The sequence below is a fragment of the Bombus huntii genome, chromosome 13 (assembly GCF_024542735.1).
Source record: "Bombus huntii isolate Logan2020A chromosome 13, iyBomHunt1.1, whole genome shotgun sequence".
NCBI classification, from domain to species: Eukaryota; Metazoa; Arthropoda; class Insecta; order Hymenoptera; family Apidae; genus Bombus; species Bombus huntii.
The window spans coordinates 3,292,790-3,317,136 of NC_066250.1; the positions used below are offsets into that span (position 1 = coordinate 3,292,790).

Genomic DNA, 24,347 nt, shown 5'->3' on the forward strand with positions numbered 1-24,347 from the left:
AAAAGAAAAAAGAGAATACAAGCGAATTATTAAACCAAATAGTACATTTCATATTATATAAAAAAAATGTGGTGAAAATATATTAAGATGCATTTGACATTGCTTAAAAATAAAAATAATAATAATAACTATAATTATAATAATATAATAATATTAATAATAGTCATCAATAAATATATATTATAACCAGAACACCTTGGCAGATAACAAATAATAAGCAAGCACGGTAACGCTCGACATTATTTCGCTTAAGAAGAAACGATTTGTACCCGAAACGGAGTCGTTACCGGAAAGAATTCAGCCTTTTTTTTTTATTCCATGTTCCCCGGATGTTTTTCATGATGTTTCGAGCCTATGGCACCGGTTGTGTTTTATTTCTCAATACAATTTTACATATCTGACGAATTTCGAATAAGCTCGTTTTTTCTCAGTGCTTTGCTGCTTCTTTCTTCGCTCTATTCCTCGTTCTCTCTCTCTCTCTCTCTCTCTCTATCTCTCTATCTCTATCTCTCTCTCTCTCTCTCTCCCTCTCCCCATTCTTCCTCTCATACTCGGAATACTCTCTATAACTCGGAATTACAAAATAATTCTATTCAACGGTATCGCGATGTGTATCGTTCTCGCACAGGTAATGATATCGTCGATGGTATATGTCTGCTCAGTATCCGTGGGTGATCGCTAATTTAATTCTATCGTAGGGTAATTGAACGAAATTACGGCTTACGTTATTATTTAAGAAAGCTGGTTGTACGAAACTGCTGCTTGCTCTCATGTCTGTATTGTATAATAGCTGCTTGCGTTAAAAACAGTACAAAAAACTCAGAGAAAAAAAAAAGAACATTGTAAGATCCTACGGTCGCTATTGCATAAGTCTACGGGATAATAATTACAAGAAATAAAAAAAGAGATACAGAACCTAGACGTGTGTGTAACTATGTATATAAATGTGCCTCTTACCCATGACCATAATTAAACAGTAGTAGTGTCTGTGCGCTAAAAGCCTAACGTGTAAAAAAAAAAAGAACAAAAAACGAGAAGCGAACGAAGGAAACGTGGATATGTCAGATACAGAAGCGATAATAAAAATTAAAAAAAAAAAAAGATGGAACTGTGTGTGTCCTGCCAACGAATGAATATTAAAATACGCGTTGCGCCGATTCTGTTACATATGTACCGCTTTTCCCATTCACTCATTCATTTCTCAGTTGATTCGAACTGCTGCGGTGCCCTGCCAATCTGATCGCGTTCATGCTTTCCCTCTAACCGTGTTATAACTTAGAAATTAGATACTTTTAATTAACATTTGTTTGGTAACATCAGTCAAGAAACGTTTAAGATCAGTCCAATGTAGAGTCGACTAATTAGAACGATAAAAAAAAAATAGAAGAAAAAAAAAGAAAAAAAAAGAAAAAAGGAAAAAAGAAAAAAGATAAATCAGTCCAATTCAGTCTGAGACTAAAGCGTGTCGCGGATGGCGTTCGGATGGCTAACTACGATGATAGCAATCAGGTACGCGTCACGAGTTTGTCCCCGGTGTCTCAGCTTTTCGAATTCATCGTCGAACATTTTTCGTCTCTTCTACTACGTTTTCGTGAAACTCCATCCCTCGTCTACGCCCCTTCGATGAAAGAAGGGGCTGAAACAGCAGACGTTGCCAAGCGCGACACGTTCAATTCAACAATTCAGTCTTTCGAGGTTCGAAATCGGCTTCGAACGATTCATTTTGCACTGGCCAATCGTTAAAATTAGTAAGGAAGCACCTTCGCTCCTTGTCTTTGCGCGGGTTTCGCAAGGCCAACTACAGAGCGCGAATTCCGAGAACGGCGTGTATTATTCCCAACGGGTGACTTCGCGAGCCGTCGGTATATAATCATAAATTATTTAAAACCACAGTAGCACGGTCTCTTCATAACGCGTTAACGTAGAGCGAAATTAAACGAATGATAAACAAAAAAAAAAAGAAAAAAAAGAGAAAGAAAATACTCAAATAAACTTCTACTAATATATAATTTGCAGTTAAATATTCATTCAATTTATATTAATTTCATTAATAATTTATTATTCTCATAATATAGCGCCGACCGCGGATCGGAGGGCGAAATATATATTCCGCAATTATATTTGGCCATTTTTACAGTAGTCACAAATCAATTTCTTTGAATAAATCTACTAGTTTAAATATTATCAATATCAGTTCTTTCCCCAGTACTGACTACTATAAAATTGTGTTCGTTACTCTCGTAATTTAAAGCTTCGTTCTTCCTCATTTCCTCTTTCCAACCAAACAAAGAAACACCACACTCTTTCCCGACATCGTTCCTTATTCCCCCACTCATTTGTTTGCATAAGAAAATGCTCGGCGTCGAACGTACTTTCGGAACTCTAAAGAAAATTTGCTAAAGCGATTTCCCATTTTTTTCTTTCTTTCTTTCTTTTTTCTTCTCCCACTATCCATCTCGCGTCCATTTCATTCGTCGTTGAACCTCACCATCAGTCATAGAAACGGAAATCACGAGTGTATACCACGCCGAAAATACGAACGACGCGGACCACTTAACAGAATATAACCTAATTTAAATTATCATAGCCTATCTAACGATGTACAAGTGTTGTCTTCGTGTTTAACGTGTATTCCATGTTCATCGATAAGTATATGTATATGTATATCCAGCTGTCTATGTCAGTCTGTAAATGTCTCGAGTGTTTGCGCATACGTGTGTGTGTGTCTGTGTATGTCTGGCTATGTCTCACGCCGTTTGTACAATGATGCACAGTGGTAAGTTGTAAAATATATCGTATGTGTCTATGTGTGCTCTGCGAATTATTTTGCGATCGATCCTCTACAAACGTCGACGCACGACGGGATCTAGTCTGTCTATATGTTTATCGTTCAGGACCCCTCGAATCCTTCCTGACGCGCGAATTATCGTTTCAGACGATGTACTCATTAGGTACACGGGTTTCACTTTTTTCCAAGAAACTCTCAGCTTTACCTGATCGTACATTTTATTTTCCATGATGTCGCCGAGACTCTGTTTATGAGATCGTAACGAAATGGAAATAAGAAAGGTGGAAGGAAACGATGTAAAAAAAGCATCGAACGTTACCGAATGATCGACAAAATATGTATCTGAACGATCTCGTGATCATCAGGAAGTCCTCGCGAGATGGCTTATCAAAGTTCTACTAAAATATAGGTATATGCTATGTAGTCGGTTATATGTATATATGGCTATTATCGTTTAGTATATAAGTAACCTGTCAGTGTTAGTGGACCGTGTTTCCTCATTTCTCATCCCTTCCCCTATCTGAAAACCGAAGAGGTGTTTAAATTCGCGACACGGTTTCTGCCGCCTGGAAACGTTTCCCATGAAACGGTGTCGTCATCGCGGCGCCCCTTCTCCTCCAACCCTGTCATCCCCCCTCGTCTTACCTCCGTTGACGCGCGTCTTGCCGCGATAACGCAAGAAAAAGAAAAAAAGAAGAAGAAAATTCGAAAGGTACGAGTAAGAAAGTAGACGACGTAGGCACGGAGCGGAGAAGTGGCAAAGAATCAAGTGTATGCAAATGAACGTGCCAAGGCCGCGAGGGTGAAACACGCCTTCCTTTCCTGCTTTCCTCGTCCCTCTTCTTCTTTTGAGTATTGCGAGTATAGAAAAAACTCTCGAGAATGATTCGAAAACACGATGATATCGGATATCAGCGAATTGTGTGTCGAGATGACGCGCGACTTTACGGAACGTACGATGAAAACGAAAACATAGAAGAATTAAGAAGAAGAAACGAGTGGTGTGCGTTGCGGTGACGAAAGATTTAACAGCGAAAAAGGAAAGTGAAATTAACGTTCGATGCTAACGACCACGACAACGATCAATAATAGTAATAAAAATGCAACTATAATCGTCCGTATATAATAGTCATAAAAAATAATAATATTTAATAAGATAAGGTACTTTACGTAAAGCCCGGTATATAGTATTTAAATGAATATGTGTCTGTGTGCAAGGTACCCCTCTAAAGCATTTTAATATGGAATGAATATATTAAGATAAAATATATATATTATATTATATTATATCAATATATCTCCTGTCTCTCAGTGTCCGTCGCGGAACGAGGACGAAATTCGTCGCAGAGGAGAACGTACGTACACGGTCCCCTCTACCACGGGTACCCTGCCACTGCGTAACTTTTTTGTCATTTTTGTTTACTTTTTACAACCGTGTTACCATGCGATCGTTATCGATCCGCGACGGAGGTTCCCCACTTGTGCTTCATCCGCGCGTATTTCCCCTGCCCTCCCCCCAAAACTAATTATTCCTCCCCTCTGTAGCCCTCCCTCAACAACTAAACAATTAAAAATTCTCGAGTCTTCTGATTAATCAATATTTCGTTTACAGTCTTGTCGAAACGTTTCGGACGTTTCCGCCTAAAAGTTAGTTGGACGATGGTGTCTCCGACACCTGGAAGTATCTTTTCTTTTCTTTTTTTTTTTTTTTTTTTTGTTTCATTTCTCTCCCATTCCTTTGTTGCATTACATAAATCTAACTACTGTATAGCCTGCGATTAAGCCGTGTATCGGTACAGAATGTCGTTTAAGCGCGTCTCGAAGACGAGTCGCGCGAAAGGACGTTGCACTGAACATTTGCCGTGTGATCGGCCCGTTCACGGGAATCTAAACGATTCGCGTTTGACTCGACGAGCCGACGATTCTGCGAAGCCGCCGATATCCTTCGAATCATCGCCAACGTACGATCAGACTTGGTTTTTCATCGCGAAACCCTCGGTCAGTCGGCTGACCAACTCGCTTTCGTTAGGCTCTCGGGCGATTCGAAAGTTTCACACAAGTATCGTAGAAAGATCCGGAGAGTTACGCGGTATAAAAGTAGACGAAAATAACTATGCGATTTATACTAATTTTTCTGCAGCACTACGCGCTGTAGAACATACACGATCACCGTCGTCCCCCAATTTCCTTCCAAGACTCCGCGATATAGAAATTGTAAAACTGATCAGGGAAAACGGCAAATCCGAAGTGTCGTCGTGGCAATCGTTTTAGATTCGTCGAACGTGCGTTGAAGATGACTCGAATCGATGAAAACGGGCATTCGCAACGCTGAAACAACGAGCAAAGCCTCGACTGCGGACGGGACGCGTCCGGAAGGTTGATTCTCTCACAAGCTTCCGCGACTATGTTGATGAAAAAGATTCGTTTCGATTCTTCATCGAGAAACCGAGGAATCCTTTCGTATAATGAGAATAATCTCACTTCGTAAAACGCTTAGCCCTAACAAATTGATAACACGTTAGTCCGGCCAAAGATGGAGGCCAAAATTTTCAGATTTTGTACGTTTCATCGTACGGCCGTACAAAATCTCGCCCGGAGAAGTTCAACATTGGAACTCGGTGAAAATATATCGACACGTGTCGTCCCGTAAGGTGTGCACTCGACTGCCATGTTGGAATAACAATCGCCACGTTCATCATGTTCGTCTGGAAGCACTGATTTTCTGTTTCTACGAAGTCAGTCTCTTTCGATTTCCATGATATATCTCTTTCTTCGCAATACGGACGTCTCTCGGTCTCGCTCCATCGACGAAGAAGCAGCGTGCGCTCGTCGCGAACAGCATGCACGCGCGAAGTTAAAACTCTACTACGTTACACTTTCGTCTCCACCGACATATCGCCTTTTTCTCGACCGATTAAAAACTATCGACCCGAGATCACGTTACTGGTCCCATGTATCGCAAACGTTAACAGACAAATCGCCGAACTAACGAACACGTCGTCGTCGTGACGACTAACCAATCGATAATAATTAACAACTAACAACAATTCCATTTACTCGCGCGGCTTGCAGCCGTGAACGACGAAAAAAGGGACAATAACAAAGGCAACGGTAACGCGCGTTATCGAACAGACGCGGAAAGGAAAGAAAAATGAGAAGAACAATCGCGATCCTTCGAGCGGCCATGCTGTCGACAAGTTGATCGTTCTCATTCCTTGGAGCCCCCACAACGTCGTCCATTGGCACCGTTTTTTTCCTTCCTTCGTGCTTTTTCTGTCTTTCTACTAAGCTCGTTTTACAGTGTTCCTCGGCACGATGCGAGCATAACGCGACGATAACCGGCTCTATTTCTGCCTACGATGGTAGATGCTCTTGTGATTGTTCAGACTGTTGAGCGTCCTGAACACCTTGTGGCAGAGAGCGCAGACCGCGCTATTCAGGGGCTGAAAGTGTTGCTGTTCTTTGTGCCGTTTGAGGGTGAGCTTCGTGGAAAGGGTTTTACCGCAAACGTCGCAGGTATAGCATACACCCGGTGGCAGCAGTGGGTTGCCGTGTAACGGGTGCGATAATCTCATCGCGAGAATCGCCGACGGTGGGCCTGCTGGACCGTCACCGACCGATTTATTATTATTATTATTTTTTTCATTTTTCGCAAACGAACGAAAGGGAAATGCCGATTGTTTTTTTTTTTATTGTCGTTGTTGTTAATCGTTATAGTTATATAGAGAATTAGCATTCAAGTGAATAAGGCGATCGAAGGTTAGACAGAGATGGAAATGAAAAAAATTAAAAAAAAGCAGCGTAATACGAGAAAGAGTTAAATAGAATTTTTTTTTTTTTAAGCAAAGAGTGAGAGAAATGGCAAAGAAACAGTGAAAGAGCGAATAAAGTAATAAGTAATAATGTAGAGTTACGGAAGAATTAAGAGAGAAACAGAGAAATATATATATATATATAGAGAGAGAGAGAGAGAGACCAAGCACCATTGTCCGTTATAAATATCGACACCCAATTAAAAAGAAAAGATATTTTCCGTTACGAACCAATATTTGTGGCGTAGGAGGAGGCACACGGAGAGCCACGTGTGTGGATGGACCCCCAGCGCAAATCCGTGTTCGTGAAGGTAGCGGGTAGGTACACACAGAACAATGACGAACCAGAGCCGAACGTATAGCCGAGCGAGCGGGACCGGGAACAAACAAGAACAAAGATACGACTGCCATTAATATCACTGGACAAGATTAGTGTACGCTGATGGTATTCTTTAATGCGCAGGGCCGGGGGTTGATGAGGGTGGTAATGTGTGATCGGTAAGGCTAAATGCGGAATTCGTTGGCGTTCGTACGAGGTATGTAAGGTTGAAAATTAGGTAACATCAGAGGAAAACGAGTAGGAAAGTGAAAAGATTGAAGAACAAATGTATATTCGGGCTATTTGGATGGTATTTGCGTAGGATGGTAAATGCAATTTGATGGTAAGAAGGTGACAGATTGGAGGATACACGATAAGGAAATACAGATGCATCGAGGGGCCGCCGATTTGCACGTGGTGGCAGCTATTTCGAGGGTTGTTCAACCTCCGGCCACGAGAACATTTAATTTAATTGCGGCCGCTCGAAATTCTTTTTCTCCTTTTCCGTATGATCGTACCGATCGTAGAGAGAAAGGTAGCTCGTGGCTCTGGTTTGTCATTGACCATAGGTAACGCGACGATCGAAGGATCGTCGCCACCGGAAGTCGGGATTCTCTACGAATCTCGAGGCACGGTTATCGATGCGCGTGCACGTTCCTGCGCGGCCCTGAGCCGTGACTGAGTCGAGGTCTCCGCTGCATTCTTCGAAGCGTTTTCTTTCTCGCTCATAACATTCCTTTCCTGTACGTTCAATGGCCATATACGCGAAACAATCGAAGGTGAAAACCTCGATAATATTTGCGACGACGCGACGACGCCACGACGATACTCATTGTCAGCTCTATACTCTTTTGTCGTGTCGTGTCGTATCGTGTCGCGTCCCGTCGTACCGCGTCGTGGAATGCAACGGAGAGGCATCTCGCATCTTTCTAGGTGGAGAAAGCGAAAGGAAGAAACACGACGGCGATTTGTTGTCAACAAGCCGAAGGACACGAGAAAAGGCTCCTCGTGTTCGTTCTAGGGCAAAGAAAGATGGAAGTAACGGCGAATACAGGCAGTGCAGAGCTGGCGCGCGCGTCCTCGGGACTGGCACATAACGGCGTATTCACGACGGTCTGACCCTCGGTGCTGTGGAGCGTGAACGCGTACCCATTGACTCGGGGACGGCCACGAGGCACCTCGGGCGGCGAATATACGTGTCACGGGGTCTGGGGCTTACGTAGTACGGTGGGGTATGCGTGTATATGGGTCGGCCGGAAGCGCACGCAGGGCAACGAGGTGTAACGCGGCCAAACAAAACACAGAAAAGAAAATATAAAACGCAGCCGAGGTTGCATAATAAAGCCGCGAAGGTTAACGAGACGCACGACGTTACCCGCGTGCACCTTTCTCCGATACGTGAAAAATAACAGGGGGCCGCTCTCTCTCAGCGTACAAAAAAGAAACATTTTATTCATATAAATAATCATGGATAAATTCGAAGAATAATATCAATATAATAATAATTATCATTCATTATCGTAATGCAATAGTAATAAAGATAACAGATCGTCGACGATAAGTCCATTCGAAAATCTGATTAATCATAGTTACGAAACGAGAAAACAAGGATACGATAAGCGTATACGTGTGTGAGTACTATTGGACGTACGCTATCCCCGAAAACCCGATAAGAGAACAATAATAATTAAAAAAAAAAAAAAAAAAGAAGAAACAAGGAGAAGTAACAATATTAGAGACTAAAAGGAGAAGAGAACAGAGTATGTATCGTATATGTGCGTGTGTGTACGTATTTATAAACTTCTATATATTCGTGTAATTACGTTCGTATCGATAAATTCAGATATAAAAGACTTTCTTATTTACATGAATACGTACGCACGCGCCCTCTACGGCGTCTATTTTCGTTTGAACAGAATTTATATGTACATTCTACGTAATAGGCGACGCAGTCTTCGTCAAGAATATTCTACGATCGAAGTTGATGTTTTTTTGCGCCAGCTTCGATTCCTTTCGAAGGGTGAATAAAAAACGCGAGAGCTATCACAATTTTCATCTCGATATCGCAGTCGCAAAATAACAAAAAGGTAACCATTAGATAGAATTCTCGCGATAACAATAATCGTCGAAAAATCCAAACAAAAAAAAAAAAAAATAGAAAAAAAAGACAAACGAAGTATATTAAAAATAGAAACGCGTACCTTTGTAACAGAAAAACGAGACAAAAAAGAAACCCATCCGAGCGATCGATGAAACACGTCTCGAACGTAGAATAAATTAAGATTAATACTAAATTGTAACCGCGAACGATGCCACCGTTGCGTTGAACCAATCGAAATCGACCGAGCGAAATGCAACCGCTAATTTAGCAATCGACATTGATTGTCTCGACGGAATTGTTCTCCGTGGTGAGTAACGCGCGTGATGTCGATACACATCGTTCTTGTTGTTTCCGGTACCGTTACAATTTCCCAAAAATTTCGGCGCACGTGTGCAACATGGGCGGGAGGAAGGAACGAAAAAAGCGTTTCGGTACTTTTCATTGCACCACATCCCGTAAGAACGGTATATTAAGTAACTTTCCTTTGGCTGCACCTTAAGGTACCTCTACACGTATTTCGATCGTCACATTCGTCGCTCTCTTGTTAAAGGAGACAGGTAAGAATCGCGTGCGAGCGGAGCAAAACGAGCAAGGTCGTTCGTTGCTGTTCTCAGCCAGTTCCTTCTTCTCGTTCACGAGTCTGGACGGGAAAAGGGATGAGAGAGAAAGAGAGAGACAGAGAAAGATAGAGAGACAGAGACAGAGAGATAGAGAGAGAGAGAGAGAGAGAGAGAATGAGAAAGACGGAAATAGGATGAAAGGAGACGGACGATCGCGCGTCTAATATCTCGTCAACGTTCTATACGTAGGATAAGCGAAGAACATTACGATCATTAACTTACGTTACATATTATTAACTTATATATAATATATTTTCACGTTTTTGTACTGCGACTTTCCTCGTAACATCGTGCCAGGCGATACTCGCGCGACTACCCCCGATAACCACCCCTCGTAAACTAAGTAATACAAAAAAAGACTGAAAGGGGACGCTTTTCATCTTTCCTTCTTCTTCTTACGAAACGGAATAGTTAAATAAAGAAGATCGAAACAACGAGAGAACTCACTCACGAATATGGAAATCCTGACGTTCCGAATCGTTTTTGCTCGACCCGAGCACCTACCTACTTATATACACTCAACGTAACATTTATATGTATATATATATATATCTCTTTGTAACCTTAGTAGAAAAATTAAACTTCTCGCGCGATTCAAGTGCTTCGAGGTCTAGCTTCATTTTATGTATTTTTTTTTACGCTTTTTGTTCATTTTTTTTTTATTTTCCTTTTAGTCTATTTAATTTAAAATATTCGTCCGCTCGAACGAAAATACGAGAAACTATAATATAATAACAGTATCGCCTACTATCACATGATCTTTCCCGCGACCCGAATTCAAAGACGACATTTCCCTCGACATACAGCTCCTACTTCGTGAAGGAGACAAATGCGACATCAATGATCCACGGTAGCGCTAGAGAACGTATGCAAAAATCGACAGCCTATCGTAAGTAAATATCATATCTCGTAATGAAAGAAACGGGACGCGTCTAGCAATCCTACGACGATATTGCCATGAAACCGATATAACGTAAATTGGACCAGTGTGTAGAGGAGATTCTTTAACGACTCGTTTACGACGTGTGTGTACGTTAAACGTTAGCCGACGAATGTTTTAAACTCTCGTTTTGACGGCGTACTATGATCGTCGCACACGTGAAACACTGGCACCGTTCTCGATCCCTAAATTCTCGATATCTCGAAGAACGAATATCGAGAGACAGAGAGATCCAGAGGACCAAGAAATCCATCGAAGGTTTCATGGACCTCCGGCTCTCGTTTATCCCAGTCGTGACTGTTGTTGCTGTTGATCCTGGTGCTGTTGTTGCGGTTGTTGTTGCTGAGAGGTAACTCTGTCCGAGTGTTCTCTCTGCTCTCTCTCCCGTTCGCGCATCTGTTCCATCTCCTTGCGTTGCTGCTCGTTCTTGCTGTGTTGCCGATGATAGATGCTCTTGTGGTTCCGGAGGCTGTTCAGGCTCGAGTAAACCCGCTTGCAGATGTTACAGATCGGTTCCTTGCTGGGCCTGGTGTGCACGTTCTGTATGTGCCGCCTCAACCGCGTTAGGGAGGTCAGGATTTTGTTGCAAGGCTCGCATCGAAACTCATCGGACGCGCCGCTGCCGGCCAACTGACCTGGCGGCAGAACCAGACACAGGGGTTACTTTTGGTTTTGTGCTCGAACGTCAGGTCGGACGTAGGTCGGACACGTTAACACGGAACGAGGAAACCCGTTCCCCTCCGCTCTAGAGTCCTCTCTCTAGTCACACACATCGCGTGTCCCGCGATCCTCGTCAATTGTTCTCTTTCACTCTTACACCACCATCTACCACCTTTTTTTCCGAGCCGAGAGAGAGAGAGAGAATTCGTGCGCCCTTCTCGATTAGTCGCGCACATTGCACCGTCACCCGACCAAGCCGTGCTCAAACTGTCTTTTTTTTTTTTATTTTTTTATGTTTGTCAATATTTTTGCGTTACTTTGGAACCACGTAATTATGCTTGCAGGTGCTACCCAGCATCTTCATCGTACGCCCATTCTACTTTTCATCTTTTCGTTATTACATTTTTATTGGACTTTTTACTTTTGTTATACACATACATAGTGGTACGGCGTGCGTGCTTTCCGGGGAAAGTACCTTCTGCTAGCGCGTCGTCTTACCATTGTCACCGTTTTCTACTTCGTCCATTCGTTCTTTTCGACGCGTGTCTTCCGGCGCAAATTCCTCGAAGCAGCCGCTTTCGTCGCGTCTTCAAAAACTCTAGGAAATAACTAGAAGAACGTTTTCAAAGATCCTTTCCGATGCGGTTACTACGTCGTCACGTGCAACTGGAAACAAATATTGGAACGAGATCGCTCGTTTGAAAATTTGGTGTTAACTGTGAACCGCGTCGTTACACGATGACAATGGCCACGACTAGATTGCAGAAGGCTCTTTGCCGGATCGGAAGGCAGCGTGTGCCGTACCGTTTTTCATCATTCATCGTTGTGCTCTTTTATTTTGTATTTTTTTCTTACTTTTTTTTTTTTTTTTTTTTTTTAGCGCATTACGATAGTAGAGTGCAAGCAATTCCAAGATTCCAGTGAACGATCGTGAGCGATGACGTTAGTGTTTTCAGAGCACCAGAGATGTATCCATGTCGATGCGTATTATTTACAGCAAGACAGAGCAGAGTAGATCTTGTAGGTATACGTGTGTGGATATATATATACAAGAGTGTGATATTTGGTCTAACGGAATGATGCGATGAAGCGAACGTTTGGTTATAATATTGATCTCTGTTTCAGCATAACGTATGATTCGCGAACGAGCAGAAGTCCTATCAGAGGGGTCGAGCTTCTTAACGACTCATCGTTACGTGCCACGGGTTGGTAATTATCAGTGAAACAACAATATTTCATTCCATCGAATTCTCCTTTATTTTCTCAATTCATTTCTAACGACATTCACGCTATTACTATGGGGCGACAGTTACGTTTCGCGCGGTTTACCTTAGCGTAACTACGATTCCGCGAGCGATCGATTCGTGTTGGCGGTGTATAACGCGGCAAGCGACGACGACGACGACGTTGATCGTGTCAGCGAGGCATACTATAGAAAATGAACGGTCTCGATCGTGAGTCCGTGCATGAGAAAGGCGCAGAGACGAGGCGAGGGGTGGCGGACGGAACGATACGAGAAACGATACGAGAAAACGAGTCTCTCAACCGTATCGGTACCGAAAAATTGTTTTTCAAGGTTCGTAGATAGATGGGTTATAGTCCAATCGACCGATAAATAGATTCGTCCTTGGTTCGAGCGTTTCGCGAGATACCAGCCTCGCGTTTCGTGCGAAAAACCACTCTGCCGGCAAAAATTCGAACCGACGACGTGTTCGCGACTCTATTCTGGCTCGATCGAGAGAAATTGCACAGCCACGCGATACGCCCATCGATAAATATACCAGCAGCTAATCGATGGGAAAACGCTACAAGGTCGACTCTATCGTCGGCACGGCGATGAACTACCCTTTTGGCTGGATCTCTGGGGTAGATGAGGAAGAGCACAGTCGTACCACAGGAGAGTGGTATCGATTTTACCGTGGAAAGACACTCGCTCGAGCCATGAACTTGGCACGAAACTAGTCCAGATGGCGGAACTTATTATTCGAAGGGTGCGCGCGTAACGCGACACGATCGACTGGCAAAGGAGAAACAGGACGTTCCGCGTGAATTCTTTGAGGTAACGCGTATGCATAGGTTTCGATTCGCGACTCTCTTTGGCGTGCATCGAGGTAACTCGTTTTACGATCAGAAGACTAGGATTAATATTATCTCGGTAACACAAGCGTTTCAAACGAAACGAAATAACGCGACTACTCAATCAACGTGGTACTTATAAAATTATCTAAACGATGGTCGAACGTCTCTTTGCTTTCTCATGCAACGAGGAACGACGATTAATCGCGTTCCAGAAGGTCGTACGGTTCTGCCGTATTCTCTTCTCTTGATTCCGCGTTTCTTCGTGCGTAGATCTCTCGGGGCAAGACGGAACCTCGACGCAAATTCGGTCACTAAACCATGGATGTCGGTCAATACGTGACCTCGCATTGTTCCTCGTGTTCCTTTCGCTCTTTTCTCGCGTGGTACTGGCTCTTGTGACTGACCAGACTGTTCCTCGACTTGTAGCTTCTACCGCATTGATCGCAGGAGAGCGACTGCGGTACGTAAAAATGCGTGTCCGCCAAGTGCCTCTGAAGAGACCACGCACGAGAGAAAGTCTTCTGGCAGAAGCTACAGTAAGTGCCGGTGATCGAACGGCTCGAGTATTTAAGTTCCTGCTCGACCTGAGTTCTGGAGGCGTCGCGAAGTTTCGACGCCGGTTGCATGTTACCATTCTGCGTTAGCCAACGAAGATCGGCAAACGGGACAGTTTCGTTCAACGTCGTCCTTGGTTGCTGGTGTTGCCTGTTGTTGGTGTTATTGTTACCATTCTGCTGACGCGTCTGCTGACCATTAGCATTGTTGGCCGAGCCTCGATCCGATTGCAGATCGATCTGCTCGTTGAGCAGACAGGACTCGAGCTCGTCTATCTTCGGCGACAGAGGTTCCGACTTGAGCACGATCTGCATCTGATCGTTAATGTCGTCTAAGAGATCGATAATGGGCAGCTCCTGGTGCTGCTGGTGCCCCTGCATCATCTCGCACTGACTAGTTGCCGTACTTTGGCTCGATTGGCCGGTTAGCCGTTGACCGTCTCCGTTGGTAGCGGACTGCCAACCCCCGTCCTCCTCGGCGACCTCCCGGTCTGCAACCAAAGAGGAGGGGGCTGAGTCCATCGAGATGTCAAGCGAGATGTTCACGCCGATCGATTACCAGCGGATTCACGAGCGCGACGATCATCGTCGGTTTGCATGGCAAGAAAACCGCGACCGAGAGATCACAAAACGGATGGCAAGAGAGGGATGACGCGCGCGCGACAGGCCAAAGAAAAGAAGAAATCAAGAGAAACGCGGCTCGTTTCCCGACTAAACGGATGCGGACGCTGTTAATCGTTCGCCGGCTAAAAGGAGGCAAGAATCGTAGCGGAGTATCGCGAGCAACACGAAGACGAAGAACTGTGTAAAGAGAGCGAGAAAGAGCGATCGGGGAAGAAGGGCGAAAGGAGGGTTGAAAGGTGGACTAACGGAGCTGAGGAAGGTAGGGCGAGTGTACATTCATCGTCTCATAAAAGCCAGTATAACGTCCGCGAGGATGAGATGTCGATACAACGAGAGAGCAGCAGTAGTAATAGGAGTAAGAGTAAGAGTAAGAGCAGGAGCAGGAACATAACGGCGATGCTTCTTCTTTGCGGGATTTTACCCAGCCGGTTACCCTAGCAACGGAACCCCCCACGTACGACGCTCCTTCCCCCGTTTTTCCGTGGTGCCGGGAAGGGGATATATACCTAGGATGCGTATTATTCTTAATAACCCCCGTATGCCGTTGCGCTGTATTATGACTGATGTTGACTCTAAGCGCGGAGAGCCACGGCGATCGATAGCTCGCTACCACCGCGACTATGAGAAACAGGGAAAGAGAGAGAGAGAGAGGGAGAAAGAGAGAATATACTACGACTAAGGGAGGGCCAAGGGGTTGTAAAGAGGAGAGAGAGAAAGGTGAAGGAGGATAGGGCCGAGGGATCGGCGGGGAGAGAAAAATCTAAGTAGCTTCCGGATTGGTTACGCGAGTCTTACGAACTTTTGAAAGAGTTACGTGGACAGTGGTGGGGACGAAGACGGGGGCTGCGAAGCGAGGAGGCCGCCAGGAAGAACTACCCTCTCCTCGACCGCGGCCCTTTTTTCATCCGATGCGGTTGCGCGTTTCACGAAATCAGTGCGATCAAACGATAAGTCTTTTCGGATATCGGATCCTATTTAGTCACGGAGAAGCGAACTTCTTCTACGTGAACGAAAAGAACGAAGGAACGCATCATCTCGCGCCAGTTAATGGGACGTCGTCGGAAAATTTCACATCTCTGTAGAATTTAGGAAATTCATCGAACAGACAGAAGAGATATTCCTTTACGCCGCGATCTAGTTTCTATATAGAGAGAGCACGGCCGCGTCTTTCTACAACGCGACGAATTGCACGGAACGTTGATCGAACTCGGTACCGATAAGAGGAGAGCCGGCGGAGAGGAGGCGGCACGAACGCACCAAGCCAATTTCTTCGCGAGATACGTTCTCGCACGCTGCTGGGCACTAGCGGCGAGGCACGAAACTAAAGTGTCTCAATGAATTAAGCACCGCGACCAAGTAGACCTTCACCTTGTCTTCGAATCGTGGTGTTACGCCTCTGCCACAGATCGCGAGAGTCGTCACGATACGTAAACGAGTTTCGCCGAATTTTCAATTCGCCCCCCGCGAACAAATACTCGGATGAAAATTCGTCCTGCGAGTCTGTCGTCGACCGTGTAACCGGTTCTTCGCCTTCCTCTCCCCTCTTACGTAACTCGCGCGAATTTGCAAAAAGTCAATGTCGAATTTACCGAGGGAAAGGTCAGAGATGCATCCGAGAGATGCGATGAGTTCGATCCGACGATCGGTCGAGAGACGGAGAAATTTGTCGGAAGAAGCGTATCGTTTTGGAAAGTGTTGCAGAAAAAAAAAAGATCCGAGCCATGACAGCAAATGATATAGAGCGAAAGTGTAAACGCCTCCCTCTCTCCCTCTCTCTTTCTTTCTCTCTGTCTCTCTTTCTGGCTCTCCTTCCCCTGTCTGGCCCGTTCCTAGCCCCCCTGTCATCCCATACTCGCTCGTTCTCTGTCGTACACTCGTCTTCGTCACACCCGCGCTCACTGTTGCGCAGTTTTCGAGGTCACCTCAAGTTCATCATCGATAATAGCACAAGGCGAAAACAAGCAGCTAGACCTGGGCGTCCCCGATAAGTACATACTACAGATAAAAAATTCCATCGGATTTGGTTCAGAACGAACTTTCGTTTGGCCTTGGGAGGCGCCGCGTACGCGGCCGAAAGTAAATTGCCAACGCGGATCGTTGGCTACCGAAACGAACGACAAGAGGCAGAGAGGAAAGGAGACGGCCTGAAAGAAGAGAGAGAACGAGCGAGATGAGTAAGTATCGAGTAAATAGACGTATGCAAGGCGGACTCGCGGACGTCACGTAAGCAAGAGACAGACTTTCGCACACCATCGGAATCGACAACGTCGACAGATGGCAGCATGAATTCCGTGTTTCGCAAACAGGCCATTAACAAACGTTACGTAACCCGAAATTTCTTTCCTTGGCTACTATGTAGTTTGCCGATTCGATCGAATATGAAACGCCCTGCCCCGTTCCCCTTCCCGTTCTTCGGGCCACGTCAATCGCTTCCTACGAAGTGACGAAGCAAGGATTCTATTCGAAAAACACGAACAACAAAAATCCTACGTGTAATCCTTCGAGCTGTGGAACAGTCGATGCGCGTTCCGACGAACCGTCGTTTTCATTATCGAAACATCAGAATACCAAAATACATACGTGCAAACTAAAGAAACTGTTTGCTCTACATTCTACGTATTATAACATTTTTATACGCTCCATCAATTAAATCCAAGCCTGTTAAGTTTCGTATCACGCGATAGTACTTTCGTACGATCGCGAAGATTCGCATACGACGAAAATGAAATGTAAAATCTGATGAAAGGAACACTCCAGTACTTCGATATTTTTTGCGGCCTGATTTTCTTCCAATTCGTCGAAACGCCAGTTCGTCGGGACACGCGTTCGTTGCAACTGCATCCTAAGTCGTTGGTCGAGCATTTCGCGGGACCGACCGGAGCGTGGACCATCGCTTTCGTGCGAAGAATTCGGTCGGCCATTAAAAAAGGCCGAAGGAAAAACGAGGCGAGGAAGAATACGTGGCGGAGCGCGGTATGTCCGGCACTGAGAACGTCCCGTGAAATAAATATTTGCTCGATGCGCTGCAACGCGCCCTCTGATACAAAGAGACAGAGAAAGAGGATAAAGTGCTCGACTCCAGAGCTCGGCACCCGCTATTTTTATGCGGCCGGGTTTTACAACAGGTTACCGCGGATGCAGGCGTTCGCGGAAAAGAGCAGAAAACGAGAGAAAATAAAGGAAGAAAAAAAAGGGGGGATGAGGAAGGCGGGGGTGAGAGAAAAGGGAGGGAGGTGGAGAAAAGGGAATCGTGACGGTGGCGGGACCGTGGCGGTAGTCCCGCTACCAACACCGCTACGTATCGGCTTTTTAAACAATTTTAGTGGCGAGCGGGAAACGGGCTAAGAATATCTAGGCCCGGGGAAAGAATTTCTCCTCTCTTTGCGATAATGACATCGAAACCGGCCGAGAAACGCGGGCATAGACGCGCGCGGAGAGAAAGGAGCAGAATGAATAGATTTAAAATTAGACCGCGATAAACGCATCTTTCTCCGAGTGTCGGTCGCTCTATGCAAAACTTCTCTCTCGGGCACACGCTTTAAATAAATGACAACGAAATATATTGTACGCGCGCGTATAAAATGTTATATACAAGAGATGCTCGCGCATCGTACAACGACCTGCCTTTGGAAAAAAAAATAAACGCATCGATCAGGTCGCACAATTATTTTAATTTCAAATGTTACGGCGTGAAATTCATCGTTTCGGACAGCAAAAAAAAAAAAAAAAAAAAGAAGAAAGAGAAGAGACAGACACAGTGTGAAAGGTTAACGCGATCGATCGTATAATTTTCATTGTTTCGCACGATTTCCTCTCTCGCCGATCTATAATATCGTGCATTCATAACGACAGTATCGATGTAGCAGAAATGACCGTATACCAGAAAGTTCGAGAGCAAAATTCGTTTGGGAATTTTTTTCCGACGGCCTCGACGAATCTGCCTAGAAACACGCGGACCGCCATATGCTCGCAGCCGGCTCTGCGCGGAATAAAAAGATCTTAACCGTGTGAGTACAGAAGAGAGGCGAAGGAACAAAGAAACTCGCGCTCTCGTCTAAGGCTGATCGCTCGACAAGTGGTCGTACGTTGTACTTTCTATCTGGCACGATTGTTTTTTACGTAACCAGCCATTACGAATTAAAGATGATTAAGGAACGGGCGCTGTGCGCGCTATTTACAAGACTAAAATTTCACTTTATCTGTGTGTCGAAATGATAACGCGTTTTCTAAATTGATCTACGAAACTTCTAGACCTTGATCTTTTCCCCCGATTAACTTGCACGATGTTGTTTCATATGTCGAAACTATTGCTATTATCGCCAGAACTATCAATATTATCAAAAATCTGCTATCATAAAACACCATCGATCGTCGAAACGAACAAGCGGAATAAAATACTCAATATAATCTAACATAGAAACAAACAGCTATAAAATCGAGTCAGGTGTGCCGTGCGTTCTTTCGTTTTAATTTTAACGCAAACTCGCACCGTTCGGTTGCCCGTCGTTTAACAAACGAAACGGAGTAGGTGGAAAGTTTCGCGGGACCGACGACCCTGCAACTATCTCTCGGCTGAAACCTTGCCAAAATCACGTCGCTGCAGTTCGTTCGGTCGAACAAGAAAAAAAATTGTCCGTCGCGAGCGGGCATACGCGCGATAGATAGGAACCGACAAGCCTTAGCCGAGATAAAAACTGCGAAAAAACAAACAAGCATTCGTCGCGTACGCTGCAAGTGACCGATTAGAGAGGCGTGCTTGGCTAGAAATTTTTCAACGGAGAAATTTTCGCGGCCAAGAACGATGCGCGCTATCGTTTTTAACGGCACGTCCAAACAACTCGTCTATTCTTGCGTCGAAACGACGTAACGTTCTCTGCTTATTCGCTGCGCTTTGTTGTCTCGCGAGTGCAGCAAACCGAAATGTACAGAAGCGAAAAGAGTAAAAGAAAAAAAAAAAGAAAAGAAAACAGAAAAGGAGGGGGAGATGACTTTCTGAAAAGAACGGACTGACGATCACGTCGAGAGAAAATACGCCGTGTTAGGCTCCGGGTCGAACAGCTTCGCGAACCAGCCACGTATAATTTAATGTGTCTAATGATTCGCACTGCGCCGCAAGAACGTGAGTGGCGTACCAAGGTCGTCGTATTTTTAGTTAGGCCAATGTTTAGTTGGCCACGTTGGTCGGAGATAGAGGGACCTTGAATTTTGCGGATAACATCTGTGGTCTTATCGACGGCCCCTGATAACTTTTTCAGTACTAACCTAGTATAAGCCAGTCGTTCAAATATTAATCGAGGAGGCGGGCGAAGCCGCACCTGAATTTACTTAACGACACTGTTAGAACGCATTTAAGACCTTCTCCTCTGACGATCGCGAAACCGAAGACGACGTATCCCCATGATCGACGATATTTTTTTGTTTTCGTTTGTTTTCTCGTTCAGATTGCGCGGCTTTCGAAACTTTGGGTATTTAAGCGTTTACGATCGTGATACCTCTGCGATCGTCGTTCGTTCGTCTCCATGGTGAAAAAAAAAAAAAGAAAATAAGAAAATAGCTACGTTTGTCTAATCTAGCAGATAATGCATCTTGCTACTAAAACGAGAACACTTCGTATTCCTTCGGCAAAGTCGAGTATGTTGAAACGTTTACCGTTATTAAGCGAGTTTACCGTTAACCCCCGCCCCAGCGAGCGCGTTCGCTCCACGACCCCCCAAATATGCATAGCGTACAAGCGTGACGTACAGTAAAAAGAGAGCAAATTGTCCGTCCCAGCGAGTGAGAAAAAATGGCCAATAAGTCGGCAGATATACCGTAATGACGTTACCATATGGTACACGCACGTCAGAGTCAAATGTCTCTCGAATAATATAAAAGAGTGTGACAAAATTGGACGACCTATCACATCCTCTTTCGTAATTGGAAACGAACAAGCTGCAAAGTGTCTCGTGACGATGTGTTTCACGATTATAATTACGTACAATTACGGTGTAATTGCAAACTTTTCAAATTGGTAATACACGATAACGTCTGTAAAATATATAATGATAAAAGAAAAATATATTTTATAATTACGTTGCTCGATATATATATATATATATATGGTAATATGCGAATATGTTTACATGTGTAAAGAACATATAAATATATATATATATATGTATAATATTCGTAAATATAAAATTATAAGCAATGTCATAATGCTGTCGTATCGGCGATATCGCGGCAGCGGCGTGTTTTCCGTTAACAAACGTTAATGGGACGACAACACTGATACAAAACTTAACGATGATTTGGACAATACGAGCACGGCACGTATACATATATATGTATATACATATGTATGTATGTATATATATATATATATATATATATATATATATATATATATATATATATAGAATGAAAGATCAATCGTCGATAAAAGTGACATTTGACGCGATTCGCGAAACTCAAAGTATTAATAAATCGGTAATACTTTGGCAAATTTCTTCGAGGATTTATTAGGTGTACACAAAGAGAACAGTCTGTCGCTGCATCGTTACTCATTAACTTCTTCTGTACTTTCTTTTGCCTTCTTTTTTTTTTTTTTTGTTTTAGATCTTTTTCTTTCATTTTCTACTCTTTTATCGTTTCTTTCTATGAAGAGGGGTCTTTTCGATCTTACTTTCTCTTTTTTTTCATTAAACATGGTAGAGATTGCGGCAGATACTTTGTACAGTGATGCCAAACAGTGATGGTTTCTTTCATCGCTTTGTGCCAATTAGAATGATCGTAGCGAATTCGACGAGTCGAAAGAACGAATGTATCTGCTGTTCTTTGCCTGTAGTCATCCGCGGAGAGCGTCTCCGCTCTATAAAACGTATCGGCCGCGTGTAATCGCGGCATGTTTCGTTCTAACCTGGAGATACAGGGAGCAAACGAGACGCGCGATTTAAACGGATTTGCTCCCGGTTTGATTTGATCGAATGGCCGAACGTTTATCCATTCTTCTCCGAATTTTCAGTAAACGACGAAAGATGAAAGGCGAAGCACAGTTAAAAGAAACAAAAGAAGTAAAAACGGATGATAGGTGAGCAGATAAATCCCTTCTAACGTCGCGAATTCGTTGATAACCGCGGGAACGTTATGACATCATGAAATGCAAATGCAAGGTAAATGGTATCATTTAAGTAATGATGATATCAATGATTTTTGTAACGCATGCCAATTAGAAGAAGTTTTAATCGTCCAAGCAGACAGTAGTGCTCTTTCACCGCAACCAAATAAAAAAAAATATATATATGTATGTATATATATAATATGTATAATCATTCTTATAATTCGTGATTTGTTAGTGTTTGATATAACTGCACAAGTCTTTTAGTTACTTTATATTAGAGCGAACCGCTACACCGCAGACAAATGCGGCCACGATGTATCGACTGTCGATAGAAAATAATGGAACAGCATAGAAATGCCCTGTGAAAAATCAACAGAAATCAAAGGTTCAAGTCAACCCCAAACAGGATCGTGCGTGACAGATTTCCAGAACGACCATACGAACCACGATCTATGTATATATGTACACGGGGTGGGGGTTGTCCACTTCTCTGTCGAGTCCTCGATCGTTGATATTCTAATGATTTTCACTAGGGCAGAGCTAATAGCAAATATTCTTACCTTGCGAAGTTCCTGCCAAGTCCGGTGGTTGCAACCCGTGGCCCAATCCTGGAAATTTCACTATCGTCACACGTAGCAACGAACATTCTTTCGCACTATCGACCGAACAACGGCCTGTACGCAACATCGCAATTAACAGAGACTCGATGGAAAGAATCTTCTATAATCGTCTTCTAAAACTACTTTGCTTATAAGGGGGAAAAATATGAAAGGAAGGATAAAGAAAGAATAGAAAAAAAAGAAAGGATGTGAAATAACCATATCAGTGTCCTGTCGAGTTTCGAACGCAGAAACCAAAATAGCCAAAAATCACGGGAGGGAAAACTATAAAAGGCAATGCAAACGGGGTTAAAAGAAAATCGTGCTCGATGCGTGTGTGAGGGGTAGACGATGAAAATTGGTCAATGCGTACAGGCCCGGTAGAAACGCGAATGATGTACGTACCTGACAATGGTGTATGCTCCGTGGCTAGCGCTGCCATACTGAAATTAAAGCTTCCAGGCGTGGGGAAGATTTTCGTTTCGGACAAAAAATTCGGGGTGGACGTGTGTTCGGATTCGGCCTCGTGCTCGTTACTGCTGGCCGACGCGGGTGGCCGGTCCGACGCCGCAGCTCCAGAATCCGACGAGTCTTCGTTGTTGCCTCCGTTACCGCTGTTACCACCTGTCAGCTCCAACGGCTCGCACTTGATGTTGTCTTCCAGGGGGCTGTTCTCCTCGTGCACGCCGTTACCCTCGACCTTGCTCGACAGATGGTTGTTCTTCACCATCGAGAAATCCGTGGGAGTAGCGTCGTTGTTGTTGAGAGGCGGCGACGGCACCCTCGGCTTCTTCGCCGACTCATCGTGCGGATCCGGTGTTCGTCTCTCGTTCCTGCGTATCTGCGCTCGACGTAGCAATTGCTGCACGGTCGTCGGTGTCGGGGTTACTGGTGTGGGCGGGGAACCACCCCGGGGGAAACTCTCTTCTGATTTTTCGTGAAAGGGAAGGTGGTTACCACCGGCAGCCAACGCGCGTACATGGGATAGCTGCAATTAAAAAGGAAACAAGAAAAAAAAAACAGAAGTAACGAAAAGGAGCATCATGCTCGCCGGTAAAACGGTGGCGGGTTGTAAGGTTGAAAGAGAAAAGAGTAATCAAGGGAAGAGATCGTCGACGAAGAAAATACTCGATATATCGCTCGACGGTACCGCGCATGCCCGCCAGAACACGATCACGATTGCTCGCTTTCTATTTGTAATGCAATCTGGTTATCTTTGTTTGCTTGACCTAGGACAATTATGGATTGGAATCAAGATGGATACACGTTCTGCACCGAGATAAGGTGTTCTTTAGTTAAAAGTCACGTCTCTATCAGAGATAACATTCAAAGCATAATCAATTTGCGAGGTACCGAGGCTCGATATTACTCGGATATTACATATGGCCGATGGGTTGCTGTGTGTTCCACGAACGCTAGAGAAGAAAATAGCAAGGAAAACGATCGGAGGAATGCTTACCTCGTCCCTGTCTGTTTGGTCGGCTTGTTGCGTAAGTCCCGATACCCTGAGGACTTCGGCAGTCTTCAAAAAACTGCTAAGGGAACGCTGATGCACGTTCACTTCCCCGTGATAGATGAACTCCACCAAAGCGTGCAAGTCGCTGAACGCTACGTCTTGAAGTACTATCACCGGGTGTTTACACGGTGTGCTCTGCAAAAGGGCAAGCAAGGAGGAAAAGAAGAGACGTTTTCTTGCAATGGTTACACATTGACGTTGCACTCGATACATCGCTGGTACGGTGACAATAAAGAATGTAGATTTATACGATGGATCGGCGCAAAATCGCGGAACACAGGATCAGATACGATGTCTATGTCTTACCTTGAGCAATTCTCTAAAATAGGGACTGCATGCGGAAAGTACGACGCGGTGCGCTTTGAGGCTTTTGCCATCGCAGGCCAATGTGACGTCCACAAAATCTTCATCGTCCCTTAAGTTTTCAAACGCCGACGTTATACTGCTTTGGTAATTGTTCCATCGCAGACAAAAGTGTTGCGTATCTACCATCGTTATATCTATTCACCTATAATCAGAAATAATGTACGCTATTTAAACCAGCGAAAGCTTGACACTTATCTTATCGCTTAATAAAATATGCCTTGGCTGGCCGAGTCTCGACCAAGCAACATTTTATAACGCGAAATCTAAGGA

At 44.3% G+C, this 24,347-nt stretch overlaps 1 protein-coding gene across 15 annotated transcripts in view; it reads right to left on the bottom strand.

The window, feature by feature from the left end:
* LOC126872483 (broad-complex core protein isoforms 1/2/3/4/5) overlaps positions 1-24,347 on the bottom strand; it is a 59,681-nt gene that overhangs the window by 17,079 nt on the left and 18,255 nt on the right. For 8 of the 15 annotated variants that reach the window (XM_050632490.1, XM_050632489.1, XM_050632493.1 and 5 more), the window contains 5 exons: positions 24,018-24,219; positions 23,655-23,846; positions 22,601-23,183; positions 22,157-22,216; positions 12,072-14,364 (listed from right to left, as the gene is read on the bottom strand). In XM_050632490.1, coding sequence (XP_050488447.1) covers positions 13,649-14,364; positions 22,157-22,216; positions 22,601-23,183; positions 23,655-23,846; positions 24,018-24,203 — 1,737 coding nt within the window. In that variant the 5' untranslated portion in view covers positions 24,204-24,219 and the 3' untranslated portion in view covers positions 12,072-13,648. Of the gene's footprint in view, positions 1-10,291; positions 11,216-12,071; positions 14,365-22,156; positions 22,217-22,600; positions 23,184-23,654; positions 23,847-24,017; positions 24,220-24,347 lie in introns of those variants that run through there. The other 7 variants (XM_050632499.1, XM_050632502.1, XM_050632496.1 and 4 more) reach the window with 5 other exon arrangements.